Source organism: Vigna unguiculata, chromosome 6 (assembly GCF_037176805.1).
Source record: "Vigna unguiculata cultivar grain cowpea cultivar isolate G323 ecotype 2 chromosome 6, ASM3717680v1, whole genome shotgun sequence".
Taxonomy (NCBI): domain Eukaryota; kingdom Viridiplantae; phylum Streptophyta; class Magnoliopsida; order Fabales; family Fabaceae; genus Vigna; species Vigna unguiculata.
Genome location: NC_140797.1, coordinates 41,739,786 through 41,765,769, shown reverse-complemented (window position 1 = coordinate 41,765,769; position 25,984 = coordinate 41,739,786). Strand labels below are relative to the sequence as shown.

Sequence of the window (25,984 nt, the reverse complement as noted above, 5' to 3'; positions counted from 1 at the left end):
TCCTTTTTTCTTCATTTACTTCCATTTTTTTTTTCATTTCGAACAGTACAAACCTTAAAATATTTCTAAATCCAAAGACATGCTTAAGAATATACATTTCATAAGGTATCTTTGATTTAAAAATACCTTACATATTGCGTGTAAGAAATATATTCTGGGAATAATCGGAAATTTATGGGTTAAATACAATTTTTTTGAATTATTTTTTATTTTCTATAATAATATCTCTGAAAAACAATATTTTATAAATACTAAATAGTTAGGTGTGGTTGAAGAAGATTTCTCTCATTCCTAAATACTAAATATAAAAATTTGAAACTTTTATGTTGAACGGGATTAAAAAACCTAAATGATAATTAGTTACATAGAAAGTATGCTAAGCGAGTTGGGCTCGGCCCAAAATCCCAGCCCAGAGGCAACTTCAAAAACCCTAATGTTGTCCTCCATAAGCACCGGGCACCGTGAGGGAAAAGGGTTTGTGCCGTTGTGTTGTGCTGTGTGGTGAAGTGAAGATGGTGTCAGGTTCGGGAATCTGCGCGAAGAGGGTGGTGGTTGACGCGCGGCACCACATGCTGGGTCGACTCGCGTCCATTGTGGCGAAAGAACTTCTCAACGGTCAAAAGGTAGTGGTGGTGCGGTGCGAAGAGATCTGCATCTCCGGTGGCCTCGTGAGGCAGAAGATGAAGTACATGAGATTCCTGCGCAAACGCATGAACACCAAACCTTCTCATGGCCCAATCCACTTCCGCGCCCCCGCTAAGATCTTCTGGCGTACCGTTCGTGGGTCTGTCACTTTTCTCTTTTCAAATGTTTCTTCGTTTTCTTTTATTCTTTGTTTTTACGAAAACCTATAATTGTGTTCGGGTCGATTAAGGTCAGTTTCAATTGTCTTTTTGAATTCGTTGTGAGGTTTTTGAATTTTGTATTGCGTTTTGTAGAATGATACCACACAAGACAAAACGTGGGGAAGCTGCTCTTGATCGTTTGAAGGTTTATGAGGGGATTCCTCCTCCGTATGACAAGACCAAGAGAATGGTTGTTCCTGATGCTCTCAAGTATGTCTTTTATCCTCCTAAACTATTATTTTTTTTGTTATTTTTAATAATGTGTCTTACTTTAATTGTACATATGTTGGCTAGGTATCACAATTGTTCCTTGTATGATATTAGGGTTTTTTTTTTCTGTCGCAATTAATGAACTAAACATTTATGCTGATTTATAATTGGATGCAAGTGTGGAAAATCGTTATATTGTTAGGGTTTGCCTGTTGAACTATATTACATTGAATGAATCTGTTTGTTTGCTTTGTGGAATTTAAGCTAATTGATTGAAATTGGAATTAGGGTTTTGAGGCTTCAGAAAGGACACAAGTATTGTGTGTTGGGCAGGTTATCATCTGAAGTTGGATGGAGCTACTACGATACCATCAGGGTAAGTTTTTGCCTTTGTAAACTTGTGATGGGTAACTGCAAATTTATATTTCGTGAAAGTGATTAGAATACATTCTATATGATCTCTTTGTCCAGTGTGGAGAATATATATTTTTGTTTGCTATTTAGCTGTTTTTGATTAATTGTGATAGTGGATGGGGTTTGGGAATGTGGGTAGACATGGTGACAGTTATCTAGTATTGCCCATTTCTATCAATTATTATTATAGTTATGATTGTGCCATTATGTAATTTTGGAGTATAGGTAACTATAGTTACTATTCTTTAATATGATATGTTCGCTTATAAGAAAATTTGTTCTTTACTTGTTCAATCTTGGAGGGCATGAAAATTAGATTGATGGAAACGTTGTGCTTCTGTTGTGTGTAATTGTTTTGGGCTATGTGAGTAATTGTTTTACTATTGATTGCAGGAATTGGAGAAGAAGAGAAAGGATAAGGCAGAGTTGGTTTACGAGAGAAAGAAGCAGCTCAACAAGTTGAGAGTGAAAGCCGAGAAGATTGCTGAGGAGAAGCTGGGTTCTCAACTTGATGTTCTTGCCCCTGTTAAGTACTGAGTAGTCTTTTTAGTGTTTATTCAATTTTTTGTTGCCACTTTATACCGATCGAAGTACCTTTCAATTTTGCTGGAGGAAATATTTGTTATTGGATCGCTTTAAAATGTGATATGTGGAAGCTGTTTTTAATTTAATTACAATTTTAGTATCATCCAGAAAATTAATTGCTTTTTGATTAAAAAAAAAGTAGTTCACGGCTATCCTTTACTAGTAGAGTAAAATTTTCCAACTTTTTGTTCCTATAATTATTGGTGTTAGGTAATCTCGAATAGTTGTTTTTGTGAGGTAATATTGAATTCAAAGATTATTCTATGAAGTCTTATTTTATTTCCACGTAGGTTGTAACAATTACTCTTTCTTTGATGCAAGCTTCTTATTAAGGTTGTAATAATTTTTTTATTTTAACTTTAATCTTTGTATGATCATTTTTAAAAGACTCGACCTTTTATGTAAGGAGTAAATGCCAATAATAACGTGTGATTTGATTTAATAGAAACTTTAGTTATAAGTTGAGATGTAGCTTCTTTTAATATTTGAAATACTAAAATGATTTATTTTATATTTTTGAAACTCTTTTCTTACATCTACACAAAAGTTTTTTAATTAAACTAGAAGTGGTGTCTTCGATAGAAAAAGAGGAAAACTGAGTTTTGAAAATGTTGAAAGGGATATTATTGCTTCAGATGTCTCTTTTCCTTTTAACAGATTATTGAACTTGTACCATTAATTATTTAATTCTTTTCTTTAATTGTAATATTTAGTCTTATTTTCTTCAATTATTTCTAGTGTTTCACATGATTTATTTATTTTTATTTATTTTCTCCTGATCCAGACATGGTTTGTTGTTCTACCTAAAATTATACACATCTTGATATAAATTGTAATTCTTCTTTTATGTAACAGAAGCGCATTTTTAGGATATAGAAACTGTACACTCCCTCATAACAGATATTTTTATTTGTGAAAAACATTTGTAATGTGTGTATAATTTGGAAAAAAATAAATTGAATATGCCATTATATTTTACTCTATTGCTTGCTAGAAAGTTATATTTAATGTAATGGTTTGAAAATACGACATCTTTTATATATAATAACAATAATTGAATTGTAATATAACACGGATTAATATTTTGATCATCACAGATTACTTAAGCATTGTCATAATTATATTGTCTATTTTAGAGCTCAAATTCAATTCCATCGCAATATTTTATTTAAACACATTTTATTAAGTTTTACTCTCAAATTATATACAACTTTTAGTATGTAAAACAAACGATTAAATATATATAAAAAAATTAATTTCATCACTTGCAATAACTTTTTTAAATTTGGACAGAGAACATTAAAATAATATTATAATAACTATTAACTATTTTTTTTTTTTTAAAAACACAAGTTTTATATTTATTAATAACTTCATTTAATAATAAAAGAAACCATTAAATTACTATCCTTATCTCTATTCATACATTAGAAGATACAGATGCTATTTTCAGAATATATTTTTTTTTTATTAAACATTATAGGTATATCTTTCTTATACGAATAAATAATAGTAACAAAATTATTTTGAAAAGTTAGTAATAATAGCCATTAGGGCGGGTTAGTCCACCGAAAGAAAATAGATCGAAAATTTTAACTTGTTTTATTAAAAGATGAGTCAAAGGATTGAAGGGTTAGTCCATTAGTTTTTTAATTTTATACTTTTAATATATATATATATATATATATATATATATATATATATATATATATATATAAACACACTACAAGTATAATTTAAGTTTTAGTTAATTAATTAATATTTTTAATTAAATTAATTAAAATAATTATTAGCTTTACATATTAAATTGATTTATTATAATTAATGATTTAAGAAATATTAATAATTTAATTTACAATATCATTATATTTAGATTTTCAAGTAATATAATATAAAAAAGTTATATTTTATTTAAAAAAAGAGCCCATCAAGTTCCATCTCTAACCCACGATCTCAACTGGACAAAAAAATACTGATCAAAACAGGTTAACAGATTAAAAGCACCAATCCAATTTGTCCAATTTTTGCAGATAGTGGACCAGCCCGCAGACCTCTTTTACCCCCTAATAATGACAACAATATAATATATTAGTAATATTTTTTAAATAATAATCAACAGAAGGAGTAATTACTAATTGTATTAATAGTGTTTAATTAAGTTAAAGTATTCCTAAATTGATGTAACTATAGCAGCCTTATTGAGGAGAAGGTGGTAGAGATGGTTTAACACTCCAGGAGCCAAAAAACAAAGCCGACCTTTCCCTTTCGCCAAAGGATCATCGAAAAACCCAAATCAAGACCAGTTTGAACAGTCTTTGGTGTGCTACCTTCTTTATATTACACCCTTCTAACAACTTCTCTGTTTTTCAAATCTACCCTTTTTCCAATCACATCTTCTGCTCTGATAGCCACTACAGCTTCTTTCTTCTCGATCTCAGGATGTTTCATTTGACTTTGTCTCAGGTACTTCCCTTTCACCCATTTCCCTTTCTCCATGTTGTCACTGTTTTTGTCTTTCCAGAACCAATGGGTCACTCTAATCGGAATCAAAATTCCAACTTTTTATTTTTACTTTTCTTTTTTCTCTATTTTTCGTTTGGGTTTTTGTTGGTGTGTGGAGATGTGTTTGTAGAAAGTCAAAGCTCAGAAATTTAACGTGAGTGGAGTTTTAAGCTCAGAAATTTTATCAGTTTGTGCATGAAATTTAATTGACGAGTACTAAGACTTTTATGGGGTTTAGCAGGCGGCTGTAACTGTTCCTGTTGGCAGCGATTTGTCTCTCAGAAGATCTGCGTTCAAGGTTTGATAGTACTTCTGTTTCGTTTTGTCTGCCTTTTGACTTTAGAAGTTATTTGATGTTTCTGTTCTTTGTGTCATGTTAAATAACCGATCCAACTGTCTGAGGAATATGCAGTTATGCTAGCTTTTTATGAGTATGTTGATTACCTCGAGGGGTCAAGTTCAATTACACAGATCAGTGGATGAACATGTTTATTTCTGAGAGTTTAGAAAGGGGCCAAAGGGCTGTGTTTTACTATAGATTAGATTTGCTTCATTTCCATACATGCAAAACTGTAATGGAGTGGAACAAACACTGGGCAAAGGTGAAAGTTTTATCTTTTGGTCAAAAATAGCTTTTGGTTGTAGTTGGTAACTGGTGTTATATATGGTTTTCTACTTGTATGGTGCAACTGGGGTATTTTTAATTCTATATTAGAAATGTAGAGCTTTGGCATTGATGTATTTTGGTTTTCCCAGAACAGTGGTGTTTTAGTTAGAGTTCTACTTAGCACATGTGTATGGGGTTTGTACAATCTTGTTTCCATAGATGCTTGTGTTGTTATGTATTAATTGATTTTCAAAGAACTAAGAACATAATACTGCAGTTGGTAGAATAAGAGATTCTGTTTTTAACAAAAACTACACTTGACGGTGCAGGCCCCTAACTTAAACTTTCGGGATAAGTCATGGGCACCAGTATTAACTTTGGACTTGAAGGCTAACAGCTCTTGTTTAAGAAGTAGAAATGTGGTATGCATGTCAGTGCAACAAGCAAGTGTACCAAAAGTTTCTGTCTCACCTTTAGAACTGGAAGATGCTGAAGAACCTCCATTGAATTTGTACAAGCCTAAAGAACCCTATACAGCAACAATTGTGTCTGTTGAGAGACTTGTGGGACCGAAAGCTCCTGGGGAAACTTGTCATATTGTGATTGATCATGGTGGAAATGTTCCCTACTGGGAAGGACAGAGTTATGGTGTTATTCCTCCAGTAAGTGACGTATTCCTGATTGTTATTCTATGCTTCCCTCTCATTCTTTCTGATTTATCTTTGCGTTAAGATTTTTCTGATAAAATAATCTTGATGAAGGAATGGGTTTTAAATATTTACAATGTTTAATTATATGTCCTTTTGCTGTAGAATTTTGTGATTAGTAGTCATCATCAAGCTGATTCTGTCTCCCCTCTCCACCTTCCATCTGAAAACTAATGGTGCCTTTTGGCTTATTAATTCATGTATAAAGCATTTTTTTTTTCTTTTTTGTGGGATCAGATGTAGGAGTTAAAATTCTAAATTAATTTCACAAGTTGTAAATACCATTTTACATGGGTGACAGGGTGAAAATCCAAAGAAACCCGGGGCTCCCCACAATGTACGACTATATTCGATTGCTTCCACGAGGTATGGAGACTCTTTTGATGGTAAAACAGCCAGCTTGTGTGTGCGCCGTGCTGTTTACTATGATCCTGAGACAGGAAAGGAAGATCCGTCCAAGAATGGCGTTTGTAGCAATTTTCTGTGTGACTCAAAACCTGGAGACAAAATTAAGATCACAGGTAAGGCTTAACCCTTTTTACTTCAGCAAAGGTTGACATACTCTCTAATTTCTTGTGTAACCAACATTTGTATTCCAACAAGTTTTAATATCTTTTTATATTGATGTTGCCATGATCAGTAGCTTCTTGTTTTTCCTGTTACCATAGGTGTGTTCTACGCACCTTACCAGATTGTGTTCTAATCTATACTTCCTCAATGTAATGTCGGAATATAGCTTGTTTACTGCTGTTTGTTTTCTGTTTAATCATATGTGATGGCAGCAATTTGCTTAAATGATGCGCGTTGTGATTGTGAGAAAAAACTCATTTTCATAAACAATGATTTGAAATTGAACAGACAAGGTGATTTGATGTACTTAAATTCTCTGAACTTTGTAAGGTTTTCATGCAGTATACTAGTGAACCAGTTGTTCACACTTTAGCAGCTCTTAAGTTTTAACATTTGTTCTACTGGTTAACATCAAACTCTTACAGTATGGTGTAGCATAGTAAAGAAATGTGACAAACCAAATAAGGAGAAAGTATATATTGTACAATAGCTTACGGGTTATTGCATGACTGCATTTCTATGTTCATCATGAGAAAGTTTTGGTTGTTATTGTTAACTGGTCTTGGGTGTCAACTGTCCATTCTGAATGTTGGTGAACTTACATCTTTCTGGGTAGGAATTGAATCAGCTACAATTTTTTTGGCAGGCCCTTCAGGGAAGATAATGCTTTTGCCTGAGGATGACCCTAATGCTACCCATATAATGATTGCCACCGGCACTGGTGTTGCTCCATACAGAGGCTATCTACGTCGAATGTTCATGGAATCTGTCCCTAACTACAAGTTCGGTGGACTGGCATGGCTTTTCCTTGGCGTTGCCAACTCTGACAGTCTTCTCTATGATGAGGAATTCAGTAAATACCTGAAGGATTACCCAAATAATTTCCGCTATGATCGAGCCCTTAGCAGAGAACAAAAGAACAAGAATGGGGGAAAAATGTATGTTCAGGATAAGATTGAGGAGTATAGTGATGAAATCTTCAAACTCCTGGATAACGGGGCCCACATATATTTCTGTGGTCTGAAAGGTATGATGCCTGGGATCCAAGACACACTGAAGAGGGTTGCTGAGCAAAGAGGAGAAAGTTGGGAAGAGAAGCTTTCTCAGCTTAAGAAGAACAAACAGTGGCATGTTGAAGTCTACTGAGAAGATTCTTTAGTGCAGATTGCAGAGTAGTAGTCCCCTTTGTCTGAAACAAGAAAAATGCAAAACATTTTCATTTGGTGCTTTTAATAAAAATAATATTCATCCAGCAGCTTGCTTTAGTAGCTGTAGCTGTTCTGTATCAGTAAATTGCAATGATACATTGTGTTCTTTTGATCGATACAGAATTGAAAAACCCAGCAAGTACTATCTGGTAGAGTCCATTTTGTTAAGGGTAGCAGAATGTTTTCTTTTGCCAAATTCTGAATTATGTTAAGAAGGATTGTCAATCCTATAAAAGGATAAGCCTAACCTAGAATCATGAATGAAGAAACATGTGAGCCCCTTTCAGTTATTGTCTTATTTAATTGTGACATTTCTTTCCTATTTCAAAACAATTGGGAGTGCACATTTGTAACATAGATGATAAAAGACATTGATTTCAGAAATTTTTTGCTCAGTACGTCGAGAAGCAAGGACATTTTCATCGCTAATCATTCACAGGATTTTAAGCTTTTGGTTCATAATAATAAAATTAATGTTTTTCTGTCTTAAATACACCAATTAAATAATTAATTTAGATGTGGGTTTTGTAAAATATTAAATTAATTAGACCATTTTTGAAAAATAATTCAAGAGGTAATACTTCATGAGCTATGAACTATTATTTTTTTAACATTTATTTTTAATAAACTCCCTATCAATATAAAAGTGGAATTAAAGTCACAGAAAAAAGGTGTAATTTTGACATGATAAAGAGAAAATAAATAAAAGAAAATAGAAAACAATGACTTGAAAAGGACAATACAGAAAGCGGTGAGAGTGACGGACAGGTAGTCACACAAGGAAACGCTTAAAACCTAAGCAACCCAAAAAGAAATAAAAATACTAACACTCAACAAACAGAACTTTTATTTTCTTTTGAAAAAAATATAAATTTCAGAAATAAGATCCTTACAAAATTATTAAATAATTGTGGTAAAGAGATAACTGGAATCGCTATTTTAAAAGAAATTAAAATAAAAGAAAGAGATAACTATAATAATTAAATAATATTGAGTGATTTGAAAGAGTGCATAAATTAACACGAATAGTACAATTAAAGCAGCAAGAGATTGAGAAAAAAACTAGATAAAAAATAAAATAGTAAAAGAAAAAGGGATTTATTAAGTAGCTGTAAGTACAAAATTTAGCTTAAAAATTGTATACTAACCTCTCGTATTCCTTTTGTATACATACTCATAGATTTGCTAATTTTTACAGCATTCAAATATGCTTGATTATTATTATTATTATTATTATTATTATTATTATTTATAATAATATATTTACCTTTAGAAAAATTAATAATTTTATAATTAATAATATAAAATGCTTTACTTTGATTTATGAAAGTCAATAATACATTAATATTATATATATATATATATATATATATATAACCGTTCAAACCAGTCACTACCGTTCTCTTGTGTTTACGCAAACGCTCCACCCGTTTCTTCTGATGTCGTCGCTCTGGGGACTCACCACCGCGATCCTCATCGCGATCGCGCTACTCTTCGCCGGAAGTTCCTCCGCCGGGCGAGATCTCCGGCCGTCGGAGCACGGCCTCTTCTTTCAGGCCTCGCCGCCGGCCAATTCCTCGCCGGATATGAGGTCCTTCTTCAGCACCAGCAAGGGCTCTTCTGCTTCCGACGTTCCACCCGGTAACATGACGGAGTCACTTCCGCCGCAGTGGTGGGGAGTTGGCGGCGCCAGAAGAAGCCACGTGGGACAGGCGCTGATGACGGCGAGTCTGGTGTGCGGAATCACAGGTGGCATCCTGTTAGTGGCTTCGGCGCTGCTTTATTTGTTTAAGCACAGGAAAAAGCCGCACCAAAACGAATCGTTTCGTGCTTCTAACACTAATAATAATAATTGTAATAATGTTAGTCACAATAATAGTGACAACAAGCTTCAATTAGTAGCAGTTGCGCGTGATGGTTGAGTTGCAACCACTGTGTAAATGGATTTTGCTGTATTTGTATTATATATTTAATTTATTTATTTATTTGTGGTAGAGCTCACCTGTGACAATAAATTTTTTTTAGTTATTATTGACTAACTGACCTAACTTTTTGTCTCTCCAGTTAAGTGAAGTGACTCCTCAACCAATTTCTTATCTTTAGTAAAACAAGTTGAATTTAAAAGGTTCAAAATTATTTATATTTTATTTAATTATGTTTTTTTATCTTGGAATTTGTGGTAATTTTGATTTTAAATTTTAAATTTTTTTTTTAGTTTTTAATATTGTTTTTTAGCATTAAAAACAATTATAAACCTTAGATTTTAAATCCTAAATTTTATTCTTCAAGTTTAGTTGTTTTTCTAATTTTGAGAAACTAAAAATAGTTTTAAAATTTGAGTGTTATCACAAAAAAGACACAACAATATAGTGTTAATTATTTTTTAAAATTCCACTTAAAAGACTTATTCTCTTGTTTTAAATATATTTTTAAATGCCATTCTAATTAAGAGGACAAAAAAAGAGAAAGTGAGAGTTTTGTTCTATTTATTTAACATAGGACAAATGGAACTCACTGTCAATCAATAGAAAAAATTGTTACAGATAAACCAATCTTAAATATGAGTTCAAAGGATATAATAGTTTTAAAAAAATGAATAAAGTGCATAAAAAAGTTTAACAGACGGATACACTTCAATTGTTTGTAAGTGTTTTGGGCTTTGTATTCACTCACAATAAATAGAAGTGGTTTTCTTCCTGCACCCCAAATATTTCTTCTGCACCTCCAAACTTTTCATAAATTTCAAAACTACCCTTTTAGTATTTTAAAATTTTAAATCAATTAATCTCTATTTCTCTTTCCTATTTAATGCTTCACTTGTTTTTACTCAACTCTAGCCGTCGCACACTCCCCCAATCTCTCATCTGTCCCACTCACCTCTCTAATGTGCCTCAGTGTTGTGCCCCACTCCTTCCATTTTTTTGCCTCACTGTCGTGCCCCACTCCATCTATTTTTTTGTCCGCTCTTCCTCTTCCCTTCACCATTCCTCTCCAACAGGTAAATAAAGCTATCCTGTTGTATATTTTAATTTTTTAATTTTTTGATTGTTTCTGCCATGTAGTTATTATTTTTTATTTGAATATAGATATGTAAAAACACAAACCCGGAAGTCGTGGACTTTCATAGAACCAGGTTGGGAAGCAAAAAAAAAAATGGCACTTACGGAAGTCGACTTCCGTAAGCCATCAATACCGTTTCGTAGTTAAAACTGAGTTCCGTGAAAGTAAACATTATTGATTTCCGTAAGAGCATATGACTTCTGTAGAGTATGGCGTGACTTCTGTACGCCACTTCCGTAGGCGAGTTCCACTTCCGTAATAACGTAATGACGTGTTCCGTAATTTTTTTTACTTAATTTTAATTTTAATGTAAATAATTTTGATATTAATTAATTTTAATTATTATTAATTTTAATTAATTATAATTTTAAAAAATTAAAATTTAGAATAATTAAAATTTTAGTTATTTACGATTTGTATAATTTTAATTTTATTTAATTTTATTATTAAGTAAATATAATTTTAAAAAATTATAATTTTAAATAATTAGAATTTAAAATAGTTAAAATTATAGTTATTTACGATTTTGAATAATTTAAATTTTAATTAATTTTATTATTGAGTAAATATAATTTTAAATAATTATAATTTAGAATAATTAAAATTTTAGTTATTAACGATTTAGAATAATTTTAATTTTAATTAATTATATTATTGAGCAAATATAAATTTAAATAATTATTATTTTAAATAATTATAATTTAGAATAATTAAAATTTTATTTATTTATGATTTTGATAAATTTTAATTTTAATTAATTTTATTATTGAGTAAATATAAATTTAAATAATTATAATTTTAAATAATTATAAATTTAGTTATTTACGATATTGAATAATTTTAATTTTAATTGATTTTTTATTGAGTAAATATAATTTGAAATAATTATAATTTTGAATAATTAAAATTTTAGTTATTTACCATTTTGAATAATTTAAATTTTAATTAATTTTATTATTCAGTAAATATAAATTCAAATAATTATAATTTTGAATAATTAAAATTTTGGTTATTTATGATTTTTAATAATTTAAATTTTAATTAATTTTATTATTGATAAATATAATTTTAAATAATTATAATTTTAAATAATTATAATTTTGAATAATTTTAATTTATTTAATTTAATTATTGAGTAAATATAAATTAAAATAATTATAATTTTGAATAATTAAAATTTTAGTTATTTACGATTTTGTATAATTTTAATTTTAATTAATTTTATTGTTGAGTAAATATAATTTTAAATAATTATAATTTTGAATAATAATAATATATTATAATTTTGAATATTAATAATTATAAATAATTATTATTTGTAAAAATTATAATTATTATTTATAATTTTGGATAATTTTAATTAATTATATTGTTCGAATAATTTTATTTTTAATTACAGACATGGCTAGGACAAGAGGAGCTCATCGTGGTGGCTCAAGTTTTTCACATGCTGAGGCTTCTAAGCAAGAGCCTAGGCAGAGACCTACTGCATCTGTTCGTAGAAGAGGTAAGGGTCATCATACAGAGAGTGGTTCATCATCTCATGGGGAAAGTGGTTCATCAACTAGTCATGGAGAAGTTGGTCCATCATTACCAACTCCTACTGATATTCATGAGGAGCAAGAAAATATAATTCACCATGAGGAGGTTGTTGCCGGGCAGGACCATGATGTTTTAGGAGGATTTCCTGGAGGACCCGAGGATACACCTTTGTTGACCGGATTTGCTGATCATGTTGCATGTGCTATTTGGGATGGCCAGGTTAGTATTGTACTTTAATAATTTATTTTTTGAAATTGGTGGATGAATTTATAATATTTGTATAATGGTTTTTATTAGGACCGAGTGGACATGAAGTTAGTGTCCCATGGCAAGAAATTGAAAAGATTCGGAGTTTGTCATGCAGCTATTCAGCCATTTGTTCAAAATTCAGGGTTGATGCCACTATGTGATATAATATATGAATATCCTGATAAGGGTCTGATACTAGCTTTTGTTGAGAGGTGGCATAGAGAGACCAGCATCTTTCATCTTCCTTTTTTTTGTTGTGCACCTTTGGTTTTAACTTTTCGCATTGGAGCCACCATTGATGTCATTGCATGACACGCAATTTCATGTAACTTTTGTTTGATTGTTACTTTTCCTACAATATCGACTTCACTGAAACGATTCACAACCATATCAATTTCCTTGTCTATGCATAACCTAGGAAGCGATTCATTTGATGAAATATTTGAGAAGCTTAATCTAGTCCACATTATATGAAGAACAGTCGGAGGAATCACCCCATAGACATATCGTGCTAATTCACAAGCACATGGTAAACCATATGTCGCTCGCAACACACATCCACAACTCCCGCTGTCAAATCCTATATGATTGACTCGTTCAACCTCATCAGCAATGAGTCCTAAAGCATGTCTTGATACAATTCCAACCAATCTTTTATACATGCCTCCCTTATACGCGTCACTGATTAGATTTATACTTTTTTTAAAAGATGCCTTGATTTCATTATGTTGGAGGATAATAACGTTATGGATTGCATCCCAACAAGAGCATAAGTCTCCCATACTACTTCCTAGAACTTTCTTCAGGCTCCAGTGCGCTGATTCAACCCTATTATATTTAACACAAACAATATTATAAGTGAATTAAGAACATAACTTATGATAATAACAATGAAACATACCTGTTTGATGTTGTGTTTCCTAAATGCATTACTCGATTTGTCCATGCCTTTACAAAGAATTTTTTATAAGGAATTATCCAACTTTCATTGACATACTCAAAGAATAAAGGCCATGAGATACAAACATGACGAAGGCGGTCAACACAATCATTAAAGGACGACTCATCTTCACAATACATAACATTTTCCCATGCTTCCATCACAACATCCCATGCGTCAACAGAATTTACTAACATTTTACACTTCGCTTGCACATTTTTATGAATATGGAATCGGCAGAGGAGATGATAACAATCAGGAAAAACACTCCCAATAGCATTCATCAAAGCAAGGTCTCAGTCGCTCACAATTACTTGTGGACCGCCCTCAGAGGTCATGAATAATCCTCTAAATCTTTCTAGGGCCCAAGTGAAATTAGATTCTCGTTCACTAGATATGAATGCAAACGCAGCAGAGAAAGTCAACCCTGTAGATGTCACCCCAACTATCTCAAGTAATAGCAATCGATATTTGTTAGTTTTGTAGGTGGTGTCCATCAAGAATATGATATTAAATGCATTCAACAATTTAACAGAATCAGGATGTGTCCAAAACATATCACTAACCACTTCAGATTCTTCTTGACATCTACTCCAATGAATGTAATTATCACGATCTAACAACATCATCAAGTGTTGTAATTCAGTTCTTGAACCTCTCAACGATCGTTTATAAGTGTATCTTGCATTATAAATTTGCTTTATCGTTGTGACATTACACTCACTATTTTCTTTGAGAGTGAGTAGAATATTTGCTGGCTTGACTTGACTCTTAGACATGTCAACAAGCAAGGATTGTTCAGAAGATTTTAACCTCCCAGCAAATGGGTGACCAACTAGTGTATAAGACACATCATGGTTATGATATCCACACATTACCTTTAACATCCAACCATCTCCATTACTAATTGGTTTGCCTCTGAGTTTAAATGGACAATCACATTTTCTTGTGCCAGAGACACTAGGCTGAACATCAAATTTATACTTCCTATACTTACCACCCCTTTCACAGCCTAACAATACATACGTTTTCCTCCCAGGTTGACTAGTAGCTTTGTCAGATCTGATAATGACAACAACAAAACCAAGATGAAATGTTATTCTTCAAACCCACTGAATCAACTCATCTCGTGTTGAAAATATTTGATTAGTCGTAAAATTATTTGTATAGTCTCCATCACTCATCTCATTTATAAAAGAAGAGAAATCTGAGATGAAACTCAAATTTACTTGTGAATCCATGAAATTTAAAGGGAGATCGTCCATCTTAGATAACTTTACCCACCTATAATCTAACATTAGTAATCAATACCACTTTTTACAAAATAAAATAAATATAAAAAAAATTAAAATATTCCTCAAAAATTAAATAAATATAAAAAAAATATACATAAACACTCAACCATAAAAAAATCAAAATAAATAAAATTAAATCAATAAAAAATAAAAATATTCATTCAAAAATATAAAACAAACACACAATAAATAAATAGTAAACTTAAACAAATAATAATTAAAACACACAAAAATATAACAATAAAAAATATATAAACAAAAAATAAATATTCATGTAAATAAAAGTTTAATAAATAATATAAATAAATAATAAATAAAACATAAGTTATTATTCAAACCCTAACAAAATTATAAATTACAAAATAAAATAAATTAAAATATCACTAAGTCTAAAAGCATGGAAGTAGAAGAGTGAAAGAAAAAAGAGAAAACAAAACTTAGTGTAAAAGCATTTACGGAAGTGGAAAACTGAAAAAAAAAAAAAAAAAAGCTTTGTCTAAAACCATCTACGAAAGTGGAGTGGAAAAGTGAAAAAAAAAAAAAAGAAGCATGGTAGAACATAGAAAGCATCAAAAGTGGAAAAAAGGAAAAACAAGATAAATCATTACCTACGGAAGTGGAAAAAATTTACTCATCACACTACTTACCAAACATATACTCGACTTCCGGGCGAAAAATTGACTTAATATACTCGACTTCCGGGCGAAAAATTGACTTAAAAGAGCGGAAGTCCACTTCCGTAACACTATAAAAATTTTACACGTCACTTCCACTTCCGATTAAATCATACACTTCCGGAAGTTGACTTCCGTTTCACACATACATTTCTGGAAGTCGACTTCCGTAGAAGAGAAAAAATAATTTCATTTTCGTAAAGTTAGATTTGGCTTCCGGAAGTCGACTTCCGTTTTACATATGCACTTCCAGAAGTCGACTTCCATATATGAAAAAATAACTTGACTTCACACTTCCGTATTGACTTCCGTAAAATGTAAGAATGAAATATTAAAAATGCACCAACATTTATCTCAGAGATAAACTTATCAAATATAAACTTCTATTCTAAATGCACGTACCTCTTTTTCCGAGAAGAAATGAAGCAAAGCAAATGGTAAAATAGGAGTGGACCCTCGACTGAAAATTTTACACCTCAACCACCAACGAAATTTTTTGCACTGAAAGTGAAAGTGAAAGTGAAAGTGAAAGTAAGTGTAAGTGAAACCGAAGAGGGGTGCAGGGTATATAAACCACTGGCCGGAAATTAATTCAGGCACCCAACTAACTCTGTCATTCATAATTGTTTAATTATTGTGTCTACCTAATTAAACTTTTTTATTTATTTAATTTTCCAAGGACATAAATGGAAAACCGTGAATATTTGGAGGTGTAGAAGAAATATTGGGGGTGCAACCCCCTAAATAGAAAATGTTGTCACAAATTGCAGTGTCTTACATAGATCAATACAAAATATAACTTCAAATTTTTTAACATATCATATCATATATTGTATTTGATAATTTTCTATTATGAAATGTTTTAACAATTGTTTGGAAGAAAATCTTTCAAAAAAATTTTGTAAAAAAATAGTTTATAATTTTATAATAGCAAAAGACTAGTTCAAATTAAATCGTAAATATTTATTTAATACAGTTCAGATTTTATATTAAATAATTTACAATTTTTACGATTAATTAAATGATTATTTGATGAAAACAAGATTAAACTGAGTTAGAACATTCGTTATTGCTATGGGATAAATAAAAAAAGAGAGTAGAAGTGTGAAAGAGAATCAATTATTTAGAATAGGAAAAAGTTAGAGCGATATTTTTATGAAGTAAGTTTAAATAAGAAAAATTGCTGAAAGTGGAAAAAAGATTAGCATGTAAATTTGTGACTCATGAAAACATGATGGTCCAATATATAGCATGTATTCCCTCCTACCCTCACTTTTATTATTATGATGTTATCATTTATAATTAATATGTAAATGGCTTGCATAAGATGAAATAGAGTTTGAACAATCATATCGTTCAACCTAATAAATTTAATAAAAAAAAATTAGAGATTAAGTTAGGTTAAATTTCTGTTATTCTTTTTTTACTAAATCTAACTAATTCATATTTGATTTCACTGGAATGAATTGTGTCACAAGTTTTAATTTTATTTTTGTCAAAATTGTATTTGAAAATATTTTTTAGAACTTTTTAAAACACATGCTATATTGTTTAATATGAAAACAATTGAATAATTTAATATTTTAAAATTATACTTAATTAATAGAATAATAAAATAAAATGAATAATAATAATAATAATATCTTTATTATTTAATAATTCTGATCGAATGCAACAGACAAAAATTCGTCATTTAAGTCATATTGAAAAGAAATTTGACTCAGAAAAGAAACTCAACCTAATTAATTTGTTATATTAGATCATTGGATAACCTAACCCAATAAATACTCATATAATAATAATAAAAAGAATAGTTATATTACATATTTATTTATCAAGATTTTTGTGCCACCCCATCTGATTTTTCCTTTTAAAAAAAAAATTAAAATGGTAATCTACATATCTTTAATCTTTTACATGTTTGATATATAAATGGGTTATAATTACTGTTTTTTGTTGGAGAGGTTTTCCTCAATATATATATATATATATATATATATATATAGAGAGAGAGAGAGAGAGAGAGAATGATAATTATATCAACTACTGTACATTTAAAAGTTGGTTTTCATTTTATTTTTTCAATCAAACAAGTCCTAAGTGAGAAACAGATGAAAAAGAGAATAAAGAATCTAGTTATTTTAAACAATAACCAAGTCATAAGATTAATAAAATAGAATAATCTGAACAATAACAGTTCTTAAATGTATATTTTTTTCAAAAACCAACCGCAGTATCAATTAAATACTTACAAACACTTAAAATCAAAGTAGTCTGTCAGCTACATATTGCTTTAAAAGAAATGAATTTAATTAAGAGTATTCTGTACGAAGAAATCAGTGCAATGAAAATTTTAGATTAATTCTTAAGAAAAAAAAAAGAAGAAAACTATTAATTTCTAATAGTTCATCAACAAGGCATGTATGCAAAGTAACTGGCATTTGCGCACAAAAAAGGTAAACATTACTCGTTAGCAAAAGTATATGTTTTCTGTCCCACTACCTCTCCCCTACAAAAAAGGGGTTTTCTTTTTTTTTTTTTTTGAAGAAAAATTACTAATTATTTGGACAAATAATTTAAGAGACAAACTAAATAGGAAAATTACAGATTTATTTGTTCCTCTAGGATGATGGATGAAAAGGTGAAGAGAAAAAATTACAGACATTTGTTCAAGAGAATACATAGGCTAACAGCAATCAAGTCCCTATTGATCAAGAGGAATCCACTCGAGTTCAAGATCTAATTCTCCAGATTCAACATTCTGGAGCTTTAGTGACATCATTTGTTTAACCTTACCCTCAGTAATATGGACTGTGCTATCCTCAATAAGTGCATTGTCATCGGATTTTAACCATTTTCCTATCTGCATATCGCCAAACATTCCAGCATCTCCAAATGCCATAGCAGATGTTATCAGAGACTGAAGATCAATGTCTGCTTCTCCCATAATATCATCAGCGGAAAATGTGTCATGATCAAATACTTTCTGCAGCACAGCCAGTTGATATCATAGAGTCATGTTTTCAAACCAAAAATCAGTTATATTCTCACGTCGAAAGAGCAACACATAAAGCAAGATGCAACATATGTATATATAAACATCTGAACATCAAATAGATACTAGACATTCATCAACCACAACAGATGTCTTTATTAGTTTAAGAGTTTTGAGGGGAAGAGGAAGAAAAACTTCCAGTGGTGCTTGAAGTAATAATTAATGTTTATGTAACTGAAACCAGGTAAATGAAGAATGTCTAGACTTGGATAATGTTTATGTAACTTTATAATTCATTTTCATCATAAATTAAAAGTTTTGCTTCAAATAGGTATATTACAAATTGTATTCGGAATAGAACTGTTTAATTTCCAACAGAGAGAAAGGATGCAAGAGAAGGTAAATTTGATTGGGATTATGTTGCAAGCAATACAAGTAACTTGTTTTGCAAGTTAAAAGGTGTTGGAAGCTGAGGAATGAGGAGCTCATTTTATTTAAGTATGTGGCTATATATGATAAAACACACATAAAATAGAGTCTGCTTTTCACAACATCAAAATTCTAACATACCAATTTCATCTGTCCATAATCCTCTGGAACAGACAGCATGTATTCCTCATTCCAGACTGGATTCAAGTTACTACTCACTACAGATGTCTGGACAGTCTATGGGCATTAAGATATAGCAGCAAATTAGTTTCAGAAAGAAAATTATAACTCTATGATTTTACAACTATAAATAGAAGATACGGAGCAACAGTATCCCAAGATCATTAAGTTACACCAACCTGCTGGCCAAGGCTCAAAATGACATACGGATCACTTGACTTTATATCCCTGATAGCTAAATTTGTGCCTTTAATCACTTTCACTTTCAACAGTCCAATAAATTCTACCATACCTTCCTGTTTTTGACACCAATATTAGTCACATTATAAGGAAATCACTCGTGAGGATAACTGCATTGCCAACGCCGTGAAACTAGTAAAGTTGGATAATGCAGCATGCTTCATCTCATCTATATTAACTATTTTTTGTTAGAAAGGCTTTTTCATCTGGTCCAACAACACCTCAATTCAATAAAAAATTATTTTACAAACAAAACGATAATTTATCCAAAATTGGTCCCTATATTTCTCCCTCCACTACATAAAAGTAGTCAGATAATCTGAAGAACTAACACATAACATGAAGTTACCTTTCTCTCTGTACTAGTACTTCTAAAACTATCCTTAGCACTTTTTGTAGAACTTGATTCTAGACTGCCTTTTCCAGATATAATGCGCAAACTCGGTTTCAGAAATTCTTGAAATTCATATTTTGACCTGTAGTTCCAATGGTCACAAATAAAAAAGAAGTCAATTTATTAATGAATTCACTCACTAAACTCGTTGAAACCAGAGCAGAAAATCAAGAAAATAAGCCATGATGCAAAAGGTCAAACAAATATCAGAGTGAGAATCAATAGCCTTTAGCATTACCTACTTCATGGTGCTAATAAAACTTTCAAAATGAATCAAAGAAGCTAAGAACAGAATACATACAGTGCATTGTGTATATGAAAACAAATCTAACCTTATGAAGTTCGAACGCTGCTCATGATCAGCATCTGGTCCGGGTTTTGTAACTCCTTCAGGAATATTAGCTTCATATATTGAATTAGCAGAAGCATTTCCCCCAACCTCTATCATTGCATCTATTTCATCCTCTGACCAGTCATCCAATGCCACAGACAAAACCTAAGAATAAAAACAATGCTGTCAGACAAAATGAGTTCAGCACTCATACACACCACTCTTAACTAGATTGGTATGAGTCAACTTAAGATCGTCTTCAAAAAAGGTAAACGATAAGAAAAGTTGGATCTCCATCATTGATAGACAGCCCACGGAAAAAAACTAGGTCAGAACACAATAATCAGTCAATTTGCTAAAATCTAAGGATTTGATTGCTTGACTTCATGCCAAACTTTAAGGTTGTTTAATGTTGAAAACTCATCCTGAACATGCAAGACCCCTAACTCAGAATGATAAGCCCCACATTTGGAGTGTACATGAGAAAATATAGGAACAAGGAGCAGAAGAAAAAACCAGTTCAGTATGTGTTAACAAGGAGGATTAATTAGGATAGGGTTGTTGCAATCATTAGGTTTATCTTTTTGCTGTTATTCAGTTCCGTTACCATGTCAGCTTAGTTTCCAGATGTTATTTCTTGAAAATAAACAGAGGACATTTCCTCTGAAGAAGCTTAGCTCTGGGGAATGGTACCCATGGGTATGCGAGGTCACTATTGTATAAACTTTGTATTCATCTTTCAGAACAAAATAAAGTTACTCTTCATATATAGTATAGCGAAGGTTCCTTACAGAACATAAACCTTTCAGTCTAGTCTTATTCATGCTTGTGTAGAAACAACCTTCAACAACAAAAATGAAAACGTAGGGTGAAACTGACGTGCAATTGACACAACTCATGAATTTAGTAATTTTCTCAAAACGTTCAGCATACTCTTGGTATTGAATCCAATTCAATGACTTTGGCCACACTGGTTAGTTTGCATCTTTTTTAACTGAGACTCCGAGAGTTGTAAATATGTCTTTGCCATTTCTGAATTTAACATTTTAAATTCTGAAAAGAGGATCCTAACACATGGTTAGTAAAAATTTTCATGAATACATTAAAATGGAAATAGAGTTGACACGAAGAAGCATGGCGATGTTTTTTAACTCAGATATCATTTTTCATTACCAATGTCCAACTGTCATATGTATCTAACACATTCAGTCCAAGTACAATTCATTGCAAAGAAACATGTCTTCTGAATCTTGAACTGAAATACAAACAATACAAAAAGCCGATTCTTTTCTCTCCATGAGTGTATTTGACAAAACTAGCATATAAATTAATTGAAAATTGAAAATTTAGCTGAAAGCCTAAAGTTAACTAAAAGAAAGAAAACAAGAAGTTGATAAGTTAATTAATCCAGAACGGACCCCCTAGAAAGGCTCAATCCCAGAGCCATATCTGACTCTCCAAAATTACAATGTATTGTTCTGAAGTATGTGTTCAACACGGCAAGCAACTGACATTGTTGAGATATGTGTTGCCAATATGCACCTCACCGTAGCCATCAGGTGAGTACCTCTGCCACAAGACGTGTCTTTCCATTGAAAGCCCTTAAGACAACCCGGCCTTCTCCTAAGATGCCTTAAACCACCTCTAATCCACCTAACAACTCTCACATATGAACACACATTACCAAGCTATATTTAAGAGGTAATACACCATTGAAGTCATTGAAGTACATCACTATATGCTTTGTCACATTAGAAACCTTGAAAAGCAAAAAGATTAACCTTGACCATTGATTCTATAGTTTAGACATACAAGTTACAAGCATCCAAATGCTCTCAATCTTTCATGACGTTTGAGAGTGGGTTAAGGATTTTCTAACGAGAAGAGTGAAGGAGGAATTATAATAAGATAGTGAGGGTGAAACTGAGAACAAAAGAGAAGTGGGAGCTTGTAAGATCAATCGCTAGATGAGCTAGCATTTCAAAAAATCCCCACAAGTTAATGCAACAAGCTAGTTTACTAAACAAATTATTTTAGTCAAATAAGCTAAAAGCTAGCTTATTTATCTTGACGAGAACTTCATATCACATCAAAGTTATAGCACACAGGTTCTTGAAAAATAACAACCCCAAGATACGAATTATCAGCCTTTAAATTTGTTGAAGACAAAAAGGAGAAGATACTCAATACAAAAATCAAATTTAATATTTGGCACGAGATGAAAAAGTAATTCTAAGATCCAGACATCAATTCCATAACAATGACACAACCTAAGAATGATGGTGAATGGTTTACCTTTGATATATGAGTACCGAGGCTTCTGTGCACACCACAACATTTTAAGCATATAAAAACTCCAATGTTGGCAGACCTGAAAAGCAGTTATCAAAAGTAAATTGACAATTGAAAGAGTGATATTCATGAGGAATTCTTTAATTTATTTTACAAGCACTTAGCTTCCTACAACTTTACGTCTGTTGGAATATGTATTAAATATAGGTAGTTGTTAGAATAGGTATTTAAAGTAGTTAGCACCAATTACCTATATACTCCTTGTGTAATTTTTTCTATAAATAAAAAAAATTAGTTGAGAGACAATGAATCTCTTAAGCACTTTTTCTCATATTTTCAATCTTAACTATGTCATATTCACGATCAGTTTGCCAAAACAAGTATGATAATGCTAATTAACATAAACAAATGAGGGAATAAAAGCAACACTTACGCCCATTTAGGATCTGGAGCATTACAATCAGCACAACAACGATTTTCTTTTTTAAGCAATAAATCTCTCAATTTTTTTCTACCTGTAAAAGACGTTCCAATCATTCAACTTCTCAAGAAAAAATAAGTTATAATAGCTCTGCAATGTCCCCCAAATACACTTCATAGGCATTCTAAAGAACCTTAAAGCTTTTACAGATATGTTCAATTTTTTAAGGCCATGTTTGGATAGAGGACTTGGGGGCTAGGGAAGGGAGGGTATACTTACTGTTTTAAGTAAGTACTCTATGAGATATCTTTTTTTTATAAAAAAAAAGGAGTAAAACAAGATATTATAAGTCATTTTGCAATCATCCCCGCTCATCTTTCATAAATGTTTAACAACTTTCTCCATTTAAAAAATGAAGGTATACCCTCCTTTCCCTCCAAACCCTAAATTCCCAAGTCATAGAGAATATTTACTGATAAAGTATGCCACATTAAATTTCATAAGATTACTTGCAGGTCTTCCATGTTCCATTCGGCTGTTATTTATTGACAAGCCTAAAGCCCACAATCATCAAGGCTGCAACCTCTACAATAGTCAAGCAAAACAACCTGTAAAGGTAGAAAATAAAATCTGTTTTAAGTTTTTCAATTCCAAATTGAGCCAACAAACTGAAAACTCAATAAAACCGTAAGGACAAAAACTTGAATACTCTAGGTGGTTTAGCCTTTTGGTACCGCTGCCTAATAAAAAATGAAGTTTCATCTCAATAATCATGCAATAAACTATAATTCTAATTGAAGAACACCACCAATAGAACATTGGTAGGAAAACAACACAGAAGAACCTACAGAACCAAGTCGTATTCATCCAGTTGCAAAACATGTCCTCTACATTCAGTCTTACACCACAGGAAGAAAATAAGATTTAGATAATCACATGATAAATAAAATAGTTACGAAGAAAAAGTAGTCCAGTTATACTCCGAAGAGAAGGCAACCCAAAGACTTATACAACTGAAGAAAAGAGAGGTGATCACACAATCAGAACTCGGTTTTTTGAAGTCTTTTACAAACATCCACACTTTTTTTTTCTCACCGGTTATATACAAGGTCTACAGATAGTAGCATAACACACAAACAAACACATACCAAGCATCGCTCTTTGAAGTAGAAAAGAAAAACTAGAATACCAAAAGCACCAACTTCAATAATCGCTCCTCCTCACAAGACAGACAAAAAAAAAAGATTTTGGAGCATCCTCCATATCATTATACAAGCGATGCGAAATCCCTTAATAATCAAAGGGGAAAAAAATGAACATTGAACCCTACCTACCACAATGTTTTTTTGGTTCTCAGCAATAAGTTTTTTTATCAGCAATAGTAGATTTCAGATTTCTTTACGACGCGATCGGTGCATTCTCCTAGGAGTTCGGTAAAATTGTCGATTAAGAATGGATTCCAGGAGAGTGAAAAAAAGAAGAAAAAAAAATCTTGAGGCGCTACATTTGCATGGAACAAACGAGTCTTATCACGGGAAATCAAAGACATTGAAGAAAAAGAAAAGGAGAAAATTGGTGAGCACGGATTTGAGATCAAGTGAAGCTTACGAGTAAACAAACGAATCGAAATGGGTGAGCTTGTAATCCACCAAACGTGAGCGATGCGAGGAAGGTGGTGATAGTTTGGATGTCAGAATTGGACTGCCCTACGACAACTACAAAACCTCTTTATTATATATTTTATTTTATTTTGTTCTATGAAAAATATTTACTTAATTTATTACCAAATACCTTTCTAAGTCGTCAACATTTATGAATTCTGTCTGCGTCGTATCTCATCTCCCTGACACGATAATTTGACAGAATTATTGTAAGCGGAAAGCTGAAACTCACAATCATTCCCCACTTTGATATTTTTGGAAAAAAGTTTATCTTTTTCTATCGGTAAACAAATTGTCTTCTTTTAAATCTATAACAAAATATATATATATATATATATATATAAAAAGAAGTTTTGATCTTTTGTATCAGTTTTATTCTTTAAAATATAATAATTTATTATATTTTTGAAAATTAACAGTTACGTTTATGATATTTTTCTAAAAATGGTCTATTTTTACTTTTTTTTTCTTTTTATTAATATTTATTTTTTCATTGATATATTTCATTTTATTTTAATAAATATAATTTGATTTTATATATTAATTTAAAAATATTACATTATCATCAATTATCAATATAATATCATGCATATTTAAAAAATACGTACACACAAATGTGAGAGTGTGTATGCTAATTCAAACCAATTGAATTAGGGTTAAATTATTTGTAAAGTGATATTAAATTAGTTTTCCATTCTTTATTTGTTTCATACTTGTATTTTTTAAATGATTCAATTTGATTATTGTGTCAGTTTAAAATTTTTGATTTTTTGATTTTATATTTGTACACGTGTCATTTATAATTGTGATGTGTCAAAATGATTTAATTTAGTTTCTATATTTATTTTTATTTTCAATTTAGTTCCAAATTTTATAAAAATGAAACAATATTGTCTCTCTTTAAATTCAGACTCAATTCACTTATTGTATAATTCTTATGATGATATTTTTATTAAAATTGACATTTTTATTAAATATTTATAAAAATATTTTTAAACAAACAAGAAAACCCATAGGATGCCACCACAAATTCCATCCCAGAAAATCATATTTGGATTGTGCATCAATTATATCAATTGTATTCTTTATTGTAATATCGTGTATGTGTGTACATATTTTTTAAATATGAATGATAGTATGTTAGTAGGTGATAATAGTGCAATATCATTAAGTTAATATATACAATAAATTTATATTTATTAAAAATAAAGTGAAATGGATAAAGAAATTTATTATTGATGAATAAAATAAAAGATAAACAATTTTATAAAAAATAGATAAAAATAACCGTTGATTTTAAAAAATTAATAAATAATTATATTATAAAGGGTAGAATTAATATTATAAGATGTGAACACAAAAAAAAATCCTATTTATATATTGATTTGTTTATGAATTAACTACTTTCACAAAAACAAGGTGTTGAATGTAGTTGTAAACAAACCTTTAAAACCATGATCAATAATTGATCGTGAATTGAAGACTTTCTAGCATCATGAAACTGATTAATAGATATCACGCGATCATCTTGACATTGTAGAAACATTTTGGGATCTAATATTGTCCTGATAAAGAAAATAAATTATTTTTCTTATATTCATAAAAAATTTAGGGTCAATTTAGTGAACAATTC

At 30.8% G+C, this 25,984-nt stretch overlaps 4 protein-coding genes across 14 annotated transcripts; 3 read left to right on the top strand and 1 right to left on the bottom strand.

The window, feature by feature from the left end:
• The first annotated feature begins 442 nt into the window (after positions 1 to 442).
• Positions 443 to 2,140, top strand: LOC114186850 (large ribosomal subunit protein uL13w-like). Its single transcript, XM_028074894.2, has 4 exons — positions 443 to 784; positions 939 to 1,055; positions 1,344 to 1,431; positions 1,863 to 2,140. Exons 1-4 carry the CDS (start codon positions 513 to 515, stop codon positions 2,004 to 2,006), a joined length of 621 nt encoding a protein of 206 aa, XP_027930695.1. The 5' UTR covers positions 443 to 512; the 3' UTR covers positions 2,007 to 2,140.
• Positions 2,141 to 4,221: 2,081 nt separating this feature from the next.
• RFNR2 (root FNR 2) lies at positions 4,222 to 7,938 on the top strand. 5 transcript variants are annotated; one of them, XM_085674813.1, is made up of 6 exons: positions 4,248 to 4,517; positions 4,687 to 4,710; positions 4,798 to 4,854; positions 5,493 to 5,825; positions 6,172 to 6,391; positions 7,087 to 7,938. In XM_085674813.1, exons 1-6 carry the CDS (start codon positions 4,494 to 4,496, stop codon positions 7,584 to 7,586), a joined length of 1,158 nt encoding a protein of 385 aa, XP_085530939.1. In that variant the 5' UTR covers positions 4,248 to 4,493; the 3' UTR covers positions 7,587 to 7,938. The 5 variants fall into 5 exon arrangements, with proteins under 5 accessions (XP_027932291.1, XP_027932290.1, XP_085530939.1 ...); XM_085674812.1 differs by having other exon boundaries at positions 4,795 to 4,854; XM_028076490.2 differs by lacking the exon at positions 4,687 to 4,710 and having other exon boundaries at positions 4,222 to 4,517.
• Positions 7,939 to 9,047: 1,109 nt separating this feature from the next.
• Positions 9,048 to 9,644, top strand: LOC114188807 (GATA zinc finger protein). The gene has a single exon (XM_028077451.2). The coding sequence runs from the start codon at positions 9,088 to 9,090 to the stop codon at positions 9,568 to 9,570; it is 483 nt and encodes a 160-aa protein (XP_027933252.2). The 5' UTR covers positions 9,048 to 9,087; the 3' UTR covers positions 9,571 to 9,644.
• An 8,357-nt stretch (positions 9,645 to 18,001) lies between these two features.
• Positions 18,002 to 24,597, bottom strand: LOC114186624 (ADP-ribosylation factor GTPase-activating protein AGD12-like). 7 transcript variants are annotated; one of them, XM_085675272.1, is made up of 11 exons: positions 24,482 to 24,497; positions 24,299 to 24,405; positions 24,021 to 24,112; positions 23,200 to 23,298; positions 22,703 to 22,784; positions 22,273 to 22,348; positions 19,979 to 20,142; positions 19,602 to 19,728; positions 19,192 to 19,308; positions 18,974 to 19,069; positions 18,002 to 18,394 (listed from the first exon to the last, which is right to left on the bottom strand). In XM_085675272.1, exons 4-11 carry the CDS (start codon positions 23,219 to 23,221, stop codon positions 18,113 to 18,115), a joined length of 966 nt encoding a protein of 321 aa, XP_085531398.1. In that variant the 5' UTR covers positions 23,222 to 23,298; positions 24,021 to 24,112; positions 24,299 to 24,405; positions 24,482 to 24,497; the 3' UTR covers positions 18,002 to 18,112. The 7 variants fall into 7 exon arrangements, with proteins under 7 accessions (XP_085531398.1, XP_027930383.1, XP_027930380.1 ...); XM_028074582.2 differs by having other exon boundaries at positions 24,025 to 24,112; XM_028074579.2 differs by lacking the exon at positions 24,021 to 24,112 and having other exon boundaries at positions 24,482 to 24,575.
• Positions 24,598 to 25,984: the final 1,387 nt, after the last annotated feature.

What these genes read in the sequence shown, in the direction of transcription:
- RFNR2 (XM_085674811.1), top strand. Translation starts at nt 5,036, where the DNA reads ATGAACATGTTTATTTCTGAGAGTTTAGAAAGGGGCCAAAGGGCTGTG. An exon ending in GGAACAAACACTGGGCAAAG is followed by an intron (nt 5,159 to 5,492) that starts GTGAAAGTTTTA and finishes TTGACGGTGCAG; the next exon opens with GCCCCTAACTTAAACTTTCG. An exon ending in AGACAAAATTAAGATCACAG is followed by an intron (nt 6,392 to 7,086) that starts GTAAGGCTTAAC and finishes TTTTTTTGGCAG; the next exon opens with GCCCTTCAGGGAAGATAATG.
- LOC114188807 (XM_028077451.2), top strand. Translation starts at nt 9,088, where the DNA reads ATGTCGTCGCTCTGGGGACTCACCACCGCGATCCTCATCGCGATCGCG.
- LOC114186850 (XM_028074894.2), top strand. Translation starts at nt 513, where the DNA reads ATGGTGTCAGGTTCGGGAATCTGCGCGAAGAGGGTGGTGGTTGACGCG. An exon ending in GTTGTTCCTGATGCTCTCAA is followed by an intron (nt 1,056 to 1,343) that starts GTATGTCTTTTA and finishes AATTGGAATTAG; the next exon opens with GGTTTTGAGGCTTCAGAAAG. An exon ending in GCTACTACGATACCATCAGG is followed by an intron (nt 1,432 to 1,862) that starts GTAAGTTTTTGC and finishes TATTGATTGCAG; the next exon opens with GAATTGGAGAAGAAGAGAAA.
- LOC114186624 (XM_028074579.2), bottom strand. Translation starts at nt 23,221, where the DNA reads ATGGAACATGGAAGACCTGCAA. An exon ending in GTACTAGTACAGAGAGAAAG is followed by an intron (nt 19,309 to 19,601) that starts GTAACTTCATGT and finishes TGTCAAAAACAG; the next exon opens with GAAGGTATGGTAGAATTTAT. An exon ending in TTTTGAGCCTTGGCCAGCAG is followed by an intron (nt 19,070 to 19,191) that starts GTTGGTGTAACT and finishes TAATGCCCATAG; the next exon opens with ACTGTCCAGACATCTGTAGT.